This window comes from Cnephaeus nilssonii, assembly GCF_951640355.1.
Source record: "Cnephaeus nilssonii genome assembly, chromosome: 4".
NCBI classification, from domain to species: domain Eukaryota; kingdom Metazoa; phylum Chordata; class Mammalia; order Chiroptera; family Vespertilionidae; genus Cnephaeus; species Cnephaeus nilssonii.
The window spans coordinates 99,513,361-99,530,605 of NC_137075.1; the positions used below are offsets into that span (position 1 = coordinate 99,513,361).

At 51.7% G+C, this 17,245-nt stretch overlaps 1 protein-coding gene across 4 annotated transcripts in view; it reads right to left on the reverse strand.

The window, feature by feature from the left end:
- The window catches only part of TTC7B (tetratricopeptide repeat domain 7B), a 193,559-nt gene that overhangs the window by 47,367 nt on the left and 128,947 nt on the right, over positions 1–17,245 (reverse strand). For all 4 annotated transcript variants that reach the window (XM_079768075.1, XM_079768072.1, XM_079768073.1 and 1 more), the window contains exon 16: positions 8,089–8,205. In XM_079768075.1, the coding sequence (XP_079624201.1) occupies positions 8,089–8,205 (117 nt within the window). The remainder of the gene's footprint in view (positions 1–8,088; positions 8,206–17,245) is intronic.

The window sequence follows — 17,245 nt, forward strand, 5'->3', positions numbered from 1 at the left end:
GTGGGCAGGTGGAAACAGATTCCACCAATACGGACTCCTGCAAAGCAGCTTTTGATGTTGGGTGCGTTTCTGATGTTGTTCAGCACCTTTTCATCTATTACAGAGCACCTGCTTCCTGGCTGGGGCTGGGATTGCTTTCAGCAGTCAACATCACAGCGGCTTAAACCACACCCACAGACCTTGCTGATTTCAGCCTCTTTTTGTCATTTACACTAATAAAAGAGAAACATGCAAATTGACCATACCTCAGCTATGCCCACAAGCCATGCCCACCAGCCAATCAGGAGTGAGTATGCAAATTAACCCAACCAAGATGGCTGCAGCCACGGAGCGAGCAGGAGGCTTGGGTTTTCCCGGCAATGGAGGAAGCCAAGCTTCTCGCACACCCTGGCCGGCCCTGGCCTCCACTCGAGGCTACAAAGTTTCAATTATAGAAGATAAATAAATCCCAACAAAAATGGCGGCAGCCACGAAGTTGCAGAAAGCAGTAGGCTTGGGTTTCCCCGGTGATGGAGGAAGCCAAGCTTCCTGGCTGGCCCAGGCCTCCTCTCAAGGCTACAAAGTTTCAATTATAGAAGATAAATAAATCCCAACAAAAATGGCTGCAGCCACGGAGTGAGCATGAGGCTTGGGTTTCCCTGGCTATGGAGGAAGCCAAGCTTCCCGCCCTCCCCCCCCACCCCCCCACCCCCGGCCTGCCCTGGCCTCCGCTCAAGGCTACAAAGTTTTAATTATAGAAGATAAATAAATCCCAGATACCAGGGCCTCCGCTTGGGTCACTGGGGTGTGTGGCTGGCCTACAAACCACCACAGGGCCCTGGCCCAGGCCACCCCACGCCCCAAGGGAACCCCCACCCTGATCCAGGACACCCTTCAGGGCAAACCAGTCGGCCCCCACCCGTGCACCAGGCCTCTATCTTATCTAATAAAAGAGTAATATGCAAACTGACCATCACTCCAACACACAAGATGGCTACCCCTATCTGGTCAAAGATGGCTGCCCCATGTGGACACAAGATGGCCACCACAAGATGGCCAGCAGGGGAGGGCAGTTGTGAGGGACCAGGTCTGCAAGGGAGGGCAGTTGTGGGCGATCAGGCCAACAGGGGAGGGCAGTTGGGGGTGATCAAGCCTGCAGGGGAGGGCAGTTAGGGGTAACCAGGCTGGCAGAGGAGGGAAGTTGGGGGCGACCGGGCCTGCAGGGAAGGGCAGTTGGGGGGGGGGGAACCCAGGCCTGCAGGGGAGAGCAGTTGGGGGGAACCAGGCATGCAGGGGAGGGCAGTTGGGGGAAATTAAGTCTGAAGGGGAGGGCAGTTAGGGGTGACCAGGCCGGCAGAGGAGGTAAGTTGGGGGTGATGGGGCCTGCAGGGAAGGGCAGTTGGGGGGGACCCAGGCCTGCAGGGGAGAGCAGTTGGGGGGACCAGGCCTGCAGGGGAGGACAGCTGGGGGGGACCAGGCCAGCAGGGGAGGGCATTTAGGGATGATCAGGCCTGCAGGGGACGGCAGTTAGGGGTGACCAGGCCTGCAAGGGAGGGCAGTTAGGGGAAATCAAGCTGGCAGGGGAGCAGTTAGGCATCAATCAGGCTGGCAGGGGAGTGGTTAGGGGGTGATCAGGCTGGCAGGCAGAAGCGGTTAGGGGCAATCAGGAAGGCAGGCAGGCGAGCAGTTGGGAACCAGCAGTCCTGGATTGTGAGAGGGATGTCTGACTGACCGTTTAGGCCCCATCCTACTGGGATCGGGCCTAAATGGGCAGTCGGACATCCCTCGAGGGGTCCCAGATTGGAGAGGGTGCAGGCTGGGCTGAGGGACACCCCCCCCCCCCCGTGCACGAATTTCATGCACTGGGCCTCTAGTTATAAAATATAAAAATGAGAGCTACAAGCCCAGGGCCCCATCCACCTTACTGGGGAAACTGGCTGGCATTCCGAGTCCATAGATCATCATGCCCGTACACGCTCTCCTCATGTGTCCACTCGGTGCCAGTGCGTCTTAGCCCTCGCTGCACAGGGATGTTGCCTGGCACTTCTAAAACCACTCATGCCCAGGGCCCACTCCAGAACACAAAATCAGAATTTCTGGGGCAGTCAACACTTTTCAAAGCTCCCCAGAAGGTTCTAACGTGCAGCTGGATTCAAGGACCCCGGCCCCTACTCTTCAAAGAGGAATCAGAGCCATGGCCTCGTTTGTGTACCAGAACAAGCCTTTAAGATAAATTGGGTGTTTGATACCCATTTGGCACATGAAGAAGAGGAGGTGTGAGGTCACACAGTGAGCAGGTCCTGGGTAGGGCTGGAGCCACAGCCCCGCCCAGTGTTCCTGAGCCGGAGAAGTGGCTGTGTGTGGGGGTGGGGGTGGGGTGGAGAGCGCAGCTGGGTCGGTGGCTGCTTCCTGCACGAATCCCCTCTCCAGCTTTCTCCTACGTGGGACCCCCTCAGGCGTAACTGGAAGGACACAGAGCTAAGGGACCTCCGCTATACAGACTCCTGTTTTTGTTGTTGTTGTTCTTTAAAATTCCGAGAAGCCTGTAAGCAAAAACAATAGTCTTCTTCTTTTTTCCTCTCATGATATTCCATCAAAGAACCTCCAAAAACAAGCTGATTTGCCTCTTGAATTGTGAGTCTTTAATACGTTCCTTTGTCCATTTGTTATCAATCTGGGGGCTCTAAGGGTGGTATTTTTTGTTAAGAAGTTCAAATTCCACAACAAAGGAACACAATTTCCTTCCTCACTGCAGCTGTTGCAAAAAGTGGCACAAACAAGGTTTGGTCTGAAACTTAATATGGTTTGCAGGCTGCAGTTTCCACGCTCAGGGATGGAGCTAGAGAAATCCACAGGAAACAGGAGGAAACCTGCTTCATTCAGGACAGAGGACCGGGCAGCCGGACGTTCTACATCACTGGGTACGTGTTTTCCGGAAACTGTCCTATTAGTTATTTCCACCACCAAGAAACAATAAATGTCTCTGAACAGCAGATAACATCAAAGGACATGCAAATTTTCATTGAACACATTACTGATGAAATATTTCTAGCACGGGTCTATGTGTTTTTAATGTAAACATAACTAAAAACATTACAAAAATATGAATATTGCAATGGCTCCCCACTTAGGAGTTTTTCAGAAGATGTTATCTCAAAATGGAGTGCATTTTCCATCACCTTGGGGATCCCAGGACATGCCCTGAGCTGCTGGCATTGAAAAGGAGGACATGCCTGGGTTTCCATGGACCAAATCCGAGAAAGTGGATCAGAAATGTCCGTTTCAGCCACAATCCTGAAGGCTTTCCATCTCCCCACGTCTCGGAGCACAGGGCTGGCTGCCACGTGTGACGCTGGGTCCTGGGACTCAGCGGGCATCTATCCCTACATCTGTCCTAACAAGTAGGTCACGTTGGGCAAGGCCACCTCCTGTGCCGCAGAGACGTCCCCATCAGATGGAGGAGTCGGAAGAGGTAGGGCTTCCAGGCACATCCAGGTGTCATTAGATACACCTACAAACACGCCTCTGAGGGCCGTGTGGTTGGCTGATTTCTGGAGAATTCCCAGCCGTCTGGTGCAATGGGCAGGTGGGGAAGGCGGGTGAAGAACCTCCTCCAACTCCAAATGGTAGAAACCCCAACTGGGGCCAAAATCTTAACCATGAACTTCACCCACCGACAATGACACAGCATTTATTTCCCCTCCACCAGCTGAGGAACTATATTTGGCTACGTTCCCTAGTTCCTTTTGAAAACAGAATATACACATAATTATTCAACATGAAGATGCTTGGTTTCCACTCTGAATGTTGTGATGGACGAGAATGTGGAGGAAGGGGCAAAGGGGGCCTTGCCCACCCGAGTCTCCTTCACCCCCTCACTCTGGCCGGTGTCTCTCCCGGAAGTCTGGAAGCTGCCTCCTCTCTCTCCCGGGTCACTTCTGCTCGGACCCCTCCCGCGGACCTCCCAGCCCCCCAGGGATCTCACATCTTCTCTGTGGGGCCCTAGGCTGCCAGGCGCTCCCACCAAGGGGAGGAAACCATTCCTGGTCAGTGGTTCGAGAGGACTCAGGGAGAGAAAACTGGAAGGAACCCCAAATCCACAGCACATAAGCTGAAGACATCCGCCGATGTAATGTGCACAGGGATGATTTCCGCCCCCCACCGGGACTGAAATTCAGAGGGAGCTGTAGTGACAGTTAAAGCTACAGTGGTGATTGGAAGCTTCTCTTGGAAATCCTCTATCTCTCGTCACCACACGGAGGGTAAACAAGAGACAAGCTTGTCGTGATCTAGGGATGGAACCTGGACTTCCTGTTGCAGCTTTGCCTCCTCCCAGCTCCTGGGGTGCCTGGCACACAATGAGCCAATGTGAGAAGGGGCCTTGGGCAGGACACCCGAAGGCCTGGCCTTCTGCAGGATGCTGAAGGCTGGATTACAAGAATCAAGGCAAGTTCCCAACATCCCGAACCTCAATTTTCTCATCAGTAAAATGGGCATGACATTCTCCCACTTTATAGAGCTCCTTTCAAGATGAAATGGGGGCACGCTTTGTAAAGGAAAAGTTCCACCAAGATGGCTGTGAATAACATGAAATGGGGCCTCCCGTTCCAACTGAGGTTAGAGCAAAGCAATCGTCTTAAAAGAAGAAACCCCAAACTTTAAATGCTACTCATTAATAAGTGACTGAAGTAAGAATCAGGGAGAAAAAGTTTTCTTCCATCACACGGCTGCCTGCTGGGGATGGTCCCCGTGGCAGTGACAGCGGGGGAAAGGGGCGGTTAACAATAAGAAACAGAAATCACAGAAGCTGGCTCCGGCTGGTGTGGCTCAGTTGGTTGAGCATCATCCCATAGACCAAAAGGACACCGGTGGCCCAGGTTGCAGGTTCTCTCCCACTCCCTTCCTCTCTCTCTAAAAAATCAATAGAAACATATTTTAACAAGGAAGCTGGTTATCCACGCAGAGAGGCAGAACGCGTGGTGGAGGGAGCTTTAGTGTTAGACCTGGGTTTCACTCAGCTCTGCTGCTCACTTCACTGGGAGGACTCGGGCAAGTTACGTAAGCTTGCTTAGCTCCCATGTTATCTTCCACGAATGGAAAGGACAGTGGCGATCCTGCCAGGCTAACAGCACGGGGGCTGAAGACCGCAGGGGAGCCGCTGCCTAGCGAAGGCTGTCCTGTGCGGTCCAGGAGGCTGCTGGGCCTCGGGTGGGGCTCTGGTCGGTCAGAGGTCACACTGTCTTGGGTGGCCAGGTGAAAACGCACAAGCGGAGGGGGCCTTAGAGACGACTAAGAGAGTGAAGACCAAACAGGAGATGGATTTCTATCCAAAACACAGCGGAACTGCAGCCCTAGGGAAGCAAGTCCGGGCTTCTGCCGCAACAGACACCTTGCCAAAGGGACACTCGCGAGAGCACACCCACCACTCTGCTCACAGCGAGACACCCGTCCTCGGCGGCAGGTGGGACGCTCTGCAAGTGTCTCCGGTGCGGTTCAGTGACCAGCTCAGAGATCTTCCTTCAAGCAAAAGAGAAACGCGCAGAGAACACGAAGCTGGGTCTGTTCTCATCTGGCCCCGTTACTGCCCGTGTGGTCCTCTGTGCTCTGCAGGCCTGTGCCCGCCTCAGGATGGAGCTGGGAGGGGCAGGGAGCCCTGGCAGGTTGAGCAGAGTCCCCCCCTCTCTCATACCCGCCCCTCCCCGGTCAGGCTCCAAACCAAGGGGGCCCTGAGCGGGAAGCCAGTGTGGACCTTCTCCAGGTAGAAACCAACGGCCTCCCGCCCAGATGCCTGCTGCCCAGTTTTTGTAGTTGCTGCTGCTGTTTTTTAAGCAGGGGTACTTCTCACGCACTTGTTCATGCGATTCCACCCTTTCCTAAAACCCCGTGTGACCCCATCGTAGATTCAAGGCTGCTGCACCCAGCGCTGACTGGAGAACGGCGACGCGTGCCGTCCCCGTCAGGACACAGCCCTCCCATCTCGATGCTCTATTCTCTTGCCAAGGTCACGTCTCCCCACCATTCGGGGAGGATGTCTAAATTTGCACAATGGTAAGGGCTGCAGGAGAAACATTTATTTATATCCCAGAGAAAATAAATAAAGTGTTTTTAAAAAGAGGAAGCTCCTTAATAAGGGGCTGCCTGATTACCACCCCCTCCCTCAGGCTTTGGGAGTAGCTGGAGGGAGGAATAGCTGGAGGGAGCAGTAGCTGGAGGGAGCAGTAGCTGGAGGGTGCAGTTCTGTGATGGGTCCCCCTCTACCCACCCCCACCCCCATCCCGGCTGCGCCTGAAGCGAGGGTTCCTCCAGCTCCAGCCCTCAAAGACCCTTTAGGAAACAGAGGACGTAGGGACACAGCCCAGGCATTTGGTGAAGTATTTTTAAAAAGCTTTCCAATTCTGCTATTTTTTTTCCTCTTCACATTCAATATTCTTGGTTGCTAAGTGGGAGGAAATGTGGGGAGGTGGGAGAAGTGTGGAGAAACGAGGGAAAACTGGCAATGCGCACGCTGATGGATTTGTTTTCTCCTTTCTAAAGGGGGCACAGGCAGAGGACCGTGCTCGGCCACGGAAGGAAGCAGCGGCCAGGGGAGGATCTCCTGCTAGCTGGGCTGGTGGCAGAGTCTCCCCAAAACCTGCTGCTTCTGATAGGCCAGGAGGGAGGGGCTTTAGGGAGCACAAATATGAGCATTTTCTATTTCTGCTTAAAGAATTAGAGAAGGAGAACTTTTAAAAAATTAAAATGATCTTTATTTTCAGAACATACCCTCAAAAGGAAAGACACTCTTCTCATCAAGAGGAGGCTTTATGGTTACGAAGGGAACTCTCGTCTAAGTCCTGCCCCCCAGCTCTGCAAGGGACTGCGTGGCTTTCCAGGATGCGCCCCCTCCTGCTGCACCCCCGGGGGCCTGCGGTCGTGTCTGTTAATGTCAGTTCCCAAGGACCCACGCCCTTAGCAGGGCCCTGATCATGACATGTTTTTTAACTACAGAAACTTTCGTAAAACAGAATCTCACCTGGAGCCCCACCTACACTCTGCTGCTCCCTCTGCCCACCCACCTTTCCTCTCCCCAGGCCAGCAGCTGGGGACCACGGCCTCCTGCCACGGGCCATGGCCACTGCCACGGGCCGGCCTCCTGGGGGGCCAGACTGAGCAAGCCACACCCTTAGTACACATTTACCACACCCTTCCGTACATTTTTAGGCTCCTGAGTTTAAGAGCATAACGTGAGCTGGCCATACATCTAGCTACGAGCTTGAAAAACACCCTGAATGTAGGAGCAGTTGTTTGAATTCACTGGAATCATTACATCCCTGTTTGTTACATTACTTGCTTGACAGGCAGGGTGCACTCCGTAACCTAAACATGCAGCAGAAAAAACTGCCCAGGCTTGAAAATGGCCACAGCAGGTTATGGGGTGTCTTTCCGCACATGCGGGGGTGGACAGTGCACGCCCCCAGATGGTCTGCCTCTGTGGGGTGGGGCTCTAGGACTGACTCCCCTGACCACGCCTGGTCCAGATACAATCCATTTCCACCTTGCACAAAAGGTAATCCCAAACAACGTATTTCATTGTCCCACAGGACAGTGTTTTTGCATTTATTTGCAAATTCGTTTCAGCGAATCTCTTTTTAAAGTCTTCTTGGAACGAGCCTTACCATTTTACTGATTCCCTCTTTAGCTAATGAGGAAAATAAAATCTTTGACACATGCTTAATTTCTATTTGAGTCATGATGTTAACTTTTTGAAAATAGCACTTTCCCATGCCCACAGCAAGTTCTACTCTCCTTAGTAGGATGTGGCCTGTTGTCTGTGCAGGTCTTTTAAATATTCCTGTAAGAATCCGATCTGGAATATATAACCGACTAACCATAAATCATCAGCTAGTCATCAGTTGTGAGCTGAGCTGAGTGGCCACCGTGGCAGCAAAAGCAAAAGAAACCCATGACCTATGGCCTCATTAGCCACCAGGAGAAAATCCCCTTGAAGAGAGAGCGTGCCACCTGCTGTATCAGGGACCTGGAGGGCCACTGCTCAATGCCAGTCAGAGGGCGCTGAGAGGCAGGGGCCCATGGGAACCCCACACAGAACAGGCCCCGCTGGCCTCTTACCTGGGGTTCGTTAGGTTGTAGCAGGATTTCCATATTTGCAGCATGTGCTTGCAAGTGAGCAGCGCCTCATCGGGGCCCCGGCACAGTGACTCCAGCTTCACTTTGGAGAACAGCAGTCTGTGGTGGGGAGACAAGGGAGGAGAGGACACAGCTTACACCCGAGGGAGTGGCCTGGTTCGGACTCAGGAGCTACTGCACTCACTCAGGAATGGGGTGTCCAAAGGCCTCACCCCAAAAAGGGCTCCAGAACTCCCGGCTCAGCGTGGGGCTTTGTCTGAGCCTCACCACTGAGGCCAATGCAGGCAATGACCGCGTGTGGTCGGGTGAAATTCATCAGAGTGGCTAATTTTATTCAGGACACAGGGATTTCATTAAGAGCATGCTTTTTCAGAACAAAACCAATTTACCTGCAAAACTACAAAAATTCATCGAAAGCTAATCTTGATTTATCTACAAAACTACACAGAAGATATGACTCAGTTGATGCAAATATCTGCAATTAACCTTCCACAGTGATCCTCATCATGTGAAGGTGGACAGATCATCTATCTCATGAGCTTCGAAAAGCCGGAGCTGAAGTGCCGAGAGGAAGGCGACCCCTCCCTCCCCTCTCTGTCTTCCCCCGCCTGCTATTTAGCAGCGAGGACTTCACCAACTCCCTCCACAACCGCTGTCTCTTCCCTATTTTTGTTATCACCAGTGGCTTCACCTCCATCAGACCTTCTGAGCGCTGAGCTTAGACCCTTCTCTCTTTCTCAGACCCTCAGAGTTCTCCCACCCAGAAATTTAATTAGGTCTCTCTGTACACATCAGCTCTCTTGGTCCTGCGCTCATCACGATCAAGGACCTGCGAAAGCCCCAGCATGAGCCCAGGCACCGCTTCATGGTCTTCCTACCCCTTGACCTGCACGGCTCTAAGAAACTGTGTTATAAAGACCTCCAGCCCTGGTTTCGCTCAGTGGTTACAGGGGTGGGGAACGTCTGGCCTCAGTCCATACAAGGCCCTCAAAATCGTTTGGTCTGGCCCTGCCAAGGCATTAGGGGTGAGTTAATGAAATGTTTGACCAAATATAGCAGGCTAATTTTTAAGCTGATAGTTGTATATGACCCATGAATGATGTTATAAATATCCAAATGGCTCTTGGCAGAGAAAAGGTTTCCCACCCCTGGGTTAGAGCATTGGCCCGAGGGTCACGGGTTTGATTCCCAGTCAAGGGCACGTAACTTGGTTGCAGGCTTGATCCCTGGCCTGGGTTGGGGCACGTGCGGAAGGCAACCAATCAGTGTGTCTCTCTCTCATATTGATGTTTCTCTCTCTCTCTCTCACCCTCCTCCTTCCCTTCTACTCTAAAAATCATTGGAAAAATATCCTCAGATGAGGATTTTAAAAAATCTCCAAAAATAATTCTCATTCCCAGCTCAAGAAACTACAGTGATTCCTTACTGTCTGTAATAATAAGTCAAATCCCTCACTGAGCCCTTTAAGGCACTCTGCCCACTGGCCTATGGCACAATCCTGGTCTGAGCATCCCTCCAATGGACCCTTTACTCCTGCCAATAGAGTTCACTGGCCCAAGGCTATGGTTCTGTCATAATTCTATGAATATATATGCCATGTTCTCAATCTTAATCTCTACTCATCCACATATTTCCTCATTCTTCCTAAATTCACCTAAAACCTCACCTCATCAAATAAGTCTTCAACTAATACCACTTTTACACTCTCACAGTCCCTACTCAGTATGCTGGTGCTTGTTGTTGTTGTTGTCGAGGAGGAGGAGGAGGAGGAGGAGGAGGAGGAGGAGGAGGAGGAGAAGGAGGGAGGGAGGAGCTCCTCTCCTTGAAAGGCCTGTGCGTCTGGCCCTGCGTTTGGCCCTTTAAGAACAATGTCAATGCCATCTTTGTAAAACCCCTTCTCAGTGGCTGGTGCTTCTCTCTGTCTCGGGCCTCACCTCCATGGCGCCTAGAGCTGTGCTCGGAGGTCAATGGGCCTGAAATCAGCCTTTGCTCACCGACTACTTTCTCTATAAACCAGGATGTAAAGAAATATGTTTCTAGTGATTTAAGTTAGACATCAAGGAGAATTCCTCAGCCCCCCACAGCGTGACGGCCTCGTCTGAAGGCCCTCTGGAGGAGGAAAGTCTTTTTCCTCCGTAGTCCCGAGACGGAATGAGGGTGTCCTGTCACTGCCCAAGCTCAGGAGTGAGCTGGCACCGACACTCCCTCTGAATGGAACGCAGGATGCCCAAGGGGACATGGGGGCTCCTGGGGAGTCGGGGGGCCAGCTTCCTCAAGCCTGGGTTTGCAGGAGCCGGATGATGGAACGGCAGCCAGGTGATGCGAGGGATGTGGTCTCTCATCTCCGAGCGGGTGGGCATAAAGAGTGAGCCCAGACAGCAGACCAGGACTCGGTTTCTGCTAAAAACCTTCTCAGGAAGCGGAAATTCCCTGAGGCCTTTCCAGGCCCACCTGACAGCCACTCGGGGGTGTGGAGGGGCTTTTAAGGGGCCAGATGCTGACGCCTGCTGATGTCTTCAGTGAGCCCGGGAGGTGGTGGAACGTTTCCACCAGAACCTCCCACCCAAGAGGGTCAACTGGGAGAGGTGTTACCACAGAAGGAGAGGTGCCGAAGGCCACCTGTCAGCTTCTGGTGGAGACCTACCGGAGGCCGAGACCTGCCTGGATGCGGGCTGGTTGCTGAGCAACTCTGGCCACGGAAACCGGCCTAGGATGGGGCGATGTTCTCTGGGAGCCACCCGAGTTCCTCGGGCTCGGCCGGGCTTGGAGGGTGCCTGCCCCAGGGAGGGCCTCAGCTGGTGGGGACGGTGTCCCCGCACAGACGGCGCTGTGGCTCCGAGAACAATGCCCATGGACCCTTTAACGGTGCCCAAACGCCAGAGCCCATCGCCACACCTCAGCTTGGGGAACAGTTCCGAGCTAGGTTCTTGGCTGGAAAAAGAACTTCTAATTAACATGAAATAACAGCTTGTATGCACTTGACTGAGGATGTGGAGTTGAAGAGGTGTGGGCTGGATTTAAGGGAACCAGACAGGAAGAACAATAGGCGAACTGCCGAGCCCCGCTGATGGAGAGAGGCAGAGGAGCAGAGGAGAGAGACTGGCAGAGACAGGGAGCCCGAAAGCACGGGTGGGGAGAAGCGAAGGCTCAGCCGCCGTCGGCTGTTCCCAAGACAGTGGGCAGGACGCCCCGAGGAGCCTCCCCCTGTGATACGCCCTCGAACGCACAAGTGAAGGCGGGAGACAGAGGCACTGCCTCAGAGACTGCTCCTCATCACCATGTCCCCAGCCCCGAGCTCGTTCACAGGCAAAGACAACACCAACAACAGGACAAGGAGACCATCACCATATCCGCCGAGCCTGCTCCCACGCGATAGGGCTGCTGGGGGCCTCTGACCGTGTCACCTGAGCACGCCGACGACGACTAGCATTAATTTGTCCAAAGGCATTACACTCAATCTACCAAGGAAACCATGAGGCCAAAAAGCAAGCTATGAGAAAACGTGGGACCAACCAGCATGGACGGCATCTCAGTACGTGGCACCTTTAGTGGGGACAGTGGAGAGTGACGGCCAGAGACCGCCTGCTGCCCGTCACCCGAGTCTGACCGTGAATCAAGTGAGATGTTTCTCTAAGAATAGTTAAGAAGTCACCTGGGAAAACAGTCCACACTCCTACCCCCCATCCCTGGCTCAAAGTTCATGAACCCAATTTAAACACTTGTTGTTCAGAGACTGATGAAAACTTACAGGAAATTAATGAGGAACAGGAGAAACTTGCTAAGATGTCAACCTGACTGTTACTAACAGCCCAAATCTAGCGTCTCACGCAACACACCTTTCGTGATCTGGCTCCACAGCTCATGGTGCACGTCCCTCATTCAACCATCAGCTTCTTCCACCTGCCACCCTCCTTCACGCCCCTGGGCCTCCGCACACGCTGTTCCTTCTGTCTGAAATGCCTTTCCATCCTTTTCTGCTTTTTAAGCATCTACTCATCTTTTAAGATTCAGGCCCAATAGCACCCCTTTCACTGAAGCCAGCCTCAAGTACTCAGAGCTTTCTATTGCCAAACGGAAATGCAATCCCAGAAAAGACAAGAGCTCTCAACTGTGGAACAACAAGCTACAGGCCAGAAAACTTCTGCTTGCAGGACAAGTGACATAGCAGCAGCTGTCAGACACCTTAAATATTTAATCACCGATTCTTACAACAACCCTGCACGTTAGGCTGAGAGTGAAGTGTGTGTCCAAGTTCACACTGCCAGGCACTGGGAGGACAGCGATGCAAACCCAAACCCATGAGACTTCAGGGCGCTGAACGAGGAGAATGGCTTCAACTGGTCTCACCACACTACCGACACTCATGATGCCGTGCGGCATTTTCTAATCCACTGCCAAACAGCTCACACCCTACGATATGTAAAGATCTGTGCTAAGTACCGTGTGGAATTAAACGTGGTATAAAATGCAGTTCCTTGCCCTCAGAGAATTTACAGTCCAACCAGGAGGAGCGACCAGACCACGGGGGCAGGTGATGGCTCTGAGGCGTGAGCGGGCGGCAGGAGAGCCAGAGTCTGGGCTGGGGGCACTGCACTGTCCCTGGGGTATATCAACGCGGGTCTTTAATATACTCTCCTGTGGCCTGTGCTCTCTGCGACCTGTCTCTTTCACCTAAAAGTCAGGCGCCTATGAAATTCTAGTCATTTGAAGGTCCAGTTAACCAAGGCTTTCCTTTTCACTAAAACGAAAGGAAATGTGTGCAGACCTAAAGGAACTCTACCAGCAGATGTCAGCTCACAGGCCGACCAACGCAACCCCCTACACTATGGGCTTTTCAGGGATCGAATCTGAGTACCTGTTCCCCTTGTAAGACCCCAAAGCACATGCACGCTTACTGCTGGTCGGATTGCCTGCAGAGCCACCACAGGAGGGTGGGAGGGCAGGGCTCTTCCCATCCATGTGTCTTCTCTAGGATAAAGCCCTTGCCTGGCCAGTATGGCTCAGTGTCCACCCAGGAACCAAGGGGTCGCTGGTTCGATTCCTGGTCAGGGCACATGCCAAGGTTGTGGGCTCGATCCCTAGTAGGGGACGTGCAGGAGGCAGCCAATCAATGATGTCCATCTCTCATCGATGTTTCTATCTCTCTATCCCTCTCCCTTCCTCTCTCTCCAAAGAAAAGGAATCAATAAAGACATTTTAAAAAATAGGATAAGGCCCCGTCGAGCAACTGACCCAGGAGGTGCACTGGCAAGCTTCCGCCTGGGAGTTTTAGCCCCTGAGGAAGTTCTAGACTCTGACCACTTCGAAGGCCCACATTTTCTCAAGAAGGAGGCGCTGTGCAATGTGCCCACAAGACTGGGCAGGCCACTCAGCACTTCCTCCACCACGGCCTTGCTGTCATGTGACTGTCCCAGCCCAGGCTCCCAGATCTGCTGGTTCCTGGGGAAAGCCACACCGCACACACTTACGTAGCAAAAGAAAGTCTTGGGAGCAGACGCCTGGCTCTACTGAACTTAGCAGCCCCTCATCCTTGGTTGAGAGGCTGCTCCTGAGTGGCGGGTGTTGGGGGACAGTTCATCCTCTCTGAGGGCTGGCAAAGAGGAGGGCTCCTGGTCTAGTCCCGCCTCCTCTTTCTGACAGGCAGGAGCTCCTGCTAGATCCCATATCAGTTACATTTTGCTTCTCATTTCAGTCAAAGTGTCAACAATCTGGACTACTCCCCCATCCTTCTGGTGATATTTTTAGAATAAATAACTGAGATATTTCGCTAAAATAAATCACCTCAAGAAACCCCAGTTTGGCTCATTTTTTTTTGCTCCTGCTTCAGCTACTAATCGGATTAGCGTCCTAGAGCCAGCACTGAGCTGGAAATGGCCCAGATTGAAAGCACCCCTGGAGTCACACCGCCCCGTGTCAGGGGCCCCTGGAGTCACACCGCCCCGTGTCAGGGGCCTCCTCCCAGGCCCGAGGGCGGCACCTTTATGAAGGGAGCCCTTTCATTTAGCACCGTCCACGGAGCAGCAGCAGGTGGACACCAGCAGGCAGGACGGTGCCTGGGTGCTGTCTGACCGGCGGAGCTGGGGGCAGAGGGTGGAAAGTAAGTCCGAGGCAGAGGACCTGCCCTGGAGTTTGGGGAGCAGCTGGCGAGCAAGCGTCTTTGGCACAGGGGGTGTCAAACAGCCACTGGTGAGGAAATGTGTGACCAGGAACTATCTGATCTACTCCGGCTCTAAAATAAAATAATCTATTCTCCCTAATCCACAAAGCCATGGGTCATTTCTAAATGGGGAGCAGGTGACCCGCAAGTGAGTCTACTCCCCAAAGGCCATGTCCCTGTCTCCCCAAAGGCCAGGTCGCTGACACGGGGCAGTGTGACTCCAGGGGTCCCTGACTCAGCTCCCTTGGCCGACTTCCCCACATTCCCAAGTCTGAGGATGTGACGTGGACTCGAAGGAATCCACGCAGTCTGCAAGACAGAAATGGCTCCCTCCCCTAAAGTCAGGCAGGAGCCAGGAAGAGAGAGACGTGCAGAGTTCTGGGAAGATGGGAGTGGCGGTTAAGAGCACAGATGTGGAGGCCAGACTGCCTGGGTTCAAATCACCATTGCACCACGTACTAAGTACATAATCTTAGATAGACTACTTAACCTCTCTGTGCCTCAGTTTCCTTATCTGTGAAATGGGAATGATACTACCTACCCTGGTTGTAATAATGATTAAATTATTTAAAATGTGTTGAGTGCTGGTAAGAGTTGCCTATGACAAAGCATTGTATAGATGCTAGTGATCATTATCACTACATGAGTGAATGTTACACATGTGCACTTCTTCCCATACAGTTAGTTCCCACTGGCGTACAAAGAAATGGGTTTGTTGCACAGAATCTGCTTTCACCTGTGCAGGGCAGAGACCACATACAGAGAGGAGGGTGCTGCAGACGAGGGTGTGGTCCTCCCATCAGGCCACTGAGAATCTGTTCAGCATCTCCCGATACAGCCCAGTTATGGGCCAGAAAACACACTTGGTCCCCTTGTATTTGCCTCCTTCAGAGGTCTCAGAAGTTGCTTCCCTGTGCTTTGTGGTAACAGTTGATGGTTTCTCAAGTGTGCTATTGATTTGTGGACCGCTCTTAGAGCACATGAAAAAGAACCTGTATGCATTCTATTTAAATAGGAAGGAGTAAAATTAAAATCAATTAAAAATGTAGGATGAGGAAAGTTGCTCAACCACAATTTGTTTCAGGGCAAGAACTAAACGCTGGCAGTGGCTGCTCTTAGAAGCTGCATGGGGCTTACTGACTTATAACAACACATATTAGTTACACTAACAAAACGTAACAAAACGTCAGTTCTCATCCCAATATTTCATCTACAAAGGACTCTCCGTGGCAGAAACACAAAGTCTTTGAGGGTCTGATCAAGCCCTGGCGGCAGACGGCCACACTGTCTGTAAAGATAAGGGTTCCAGACCGCACCTGGCACTGACTTCTACCTTCTCAGGCCAATGAGGAAAATTACTAATAAAATGTACGAATCAGTTAGAAAATTTTTACAAACCTGTATTTCAAAAGAAAGTTCGAGGCTCTTATACCAAGTACAGTAAATAGTGAATCTTTCAGAATTTATTAACACTGTTCAGTATAAAAATGTATGAACTTTGTTAAATTATAGTTTGGGAAACCTCAGGATGTTGTTAGAGAGATTTAACACATAATTAGCAAATATCAATTTTTCATCCATTTGTTTAGGTGTTTAATATTTAAAGGGTTAAAAATACGTGTGTTTTTTTTCAACAGAAAAAGAAGGCAGTATAGAAGGAACAAGAAAAAGACAAGACACATATAGAAATGACCAACATAAATTCAATCATATCATTAATTATAGTAAATGCAAATGGGCAAACACTTGAGACAAAGGCAGAAATTAATTAAAGAAGCAAGACCCAACCATATGCTATCTGTAAGAGAAGAAATCTTTGAAGACATGTGGCTGAGAATTTTCTAGAAGTGATAAAAAAATACAAACAATACCAACCCACAGTTTTAAAAAGTCAGATGAATCCCAGGCAGGACCCACTCTTACCAGTGTTGTCATGAAACATGAAGCATCAGCAACCACGGCAAGGAGGCCAGAGAGAAAGACAGGGGACAGGAAAACGAGCGGAGAGTAAACCCTCAGCTTCCCAACAACAACAGAGCTGAGCACTTGTGCTGTAGAAAAGGCGAGCCTAGAATTCTATATCCGCTTCACAACCTCTGTTTGAGAGTAAAGACAAACCCGTTTTTAGACCCAAACTCAGAAAGCTAGCCAGCCCTCGCTAAATAAAATCTCTAGGTTAATCATCAAACAACCACCAAAACAGCATCTTTCTTTTCCAAACCAGTAAAGGAAAATATGCAATAAGAACATAACTGATCTAAAAGAAAGCGGGAAAGGAAAAGATAAGGAATGCAAAAAGGCAGCACAAATAGAAAGCACAAGTGAGATGACAGACACTAATACAAATATATCAGTATTTACAATAAAGGGAAATGAGCTAAATATTCCAGATAAGAACATTGGCCTGATTTTTGAAAAACCAGCTGAACATAATGAGCACAAGAGAACATCTAAAACATAAGAATATAAGAGAATGAAAAAAGATGTTACACACACACACATAAACACACATCCTTTATAATAAAGAGGTAATATGCAAATTAACCCTTATGCCCTCACAAGATGGCTACCTACAACCAGGCCAGCAGGGGGGTTAGTGAGGGACGACCAAATGACTGAACAGGCTGCGTGGGGTGACCAGGCCAGTGGGGGGGCCATGAGGGACGACCAGGTCAGCAGCGGGGGGGGCGGGGGGGAGAAGTTGGGGGCAACCAGGCCAGCAGGGGGGGCAGTTGGGGGTGACCAGGCTGACAGTGGGGGCAGTTAGGGGCAACCAGGCCAGCAGAGGGGGGCGGGCACCTGGGGGCGACCAGGCCAGCAGGGGGGGCAGTTGGGGGTGACCAGGCTGGAAGAAGGGGGCAGTTAGGGGCAACCAGGCTGGCAGGGGGGGCAGTTGGGGGCAACCAGGCTGGCAGGGGGCGCAGTAAGGGGTGACCAGGCCAGCGGGGGGGGGCAGTTAGGAGTGACCAGGCTGGGAGGGAG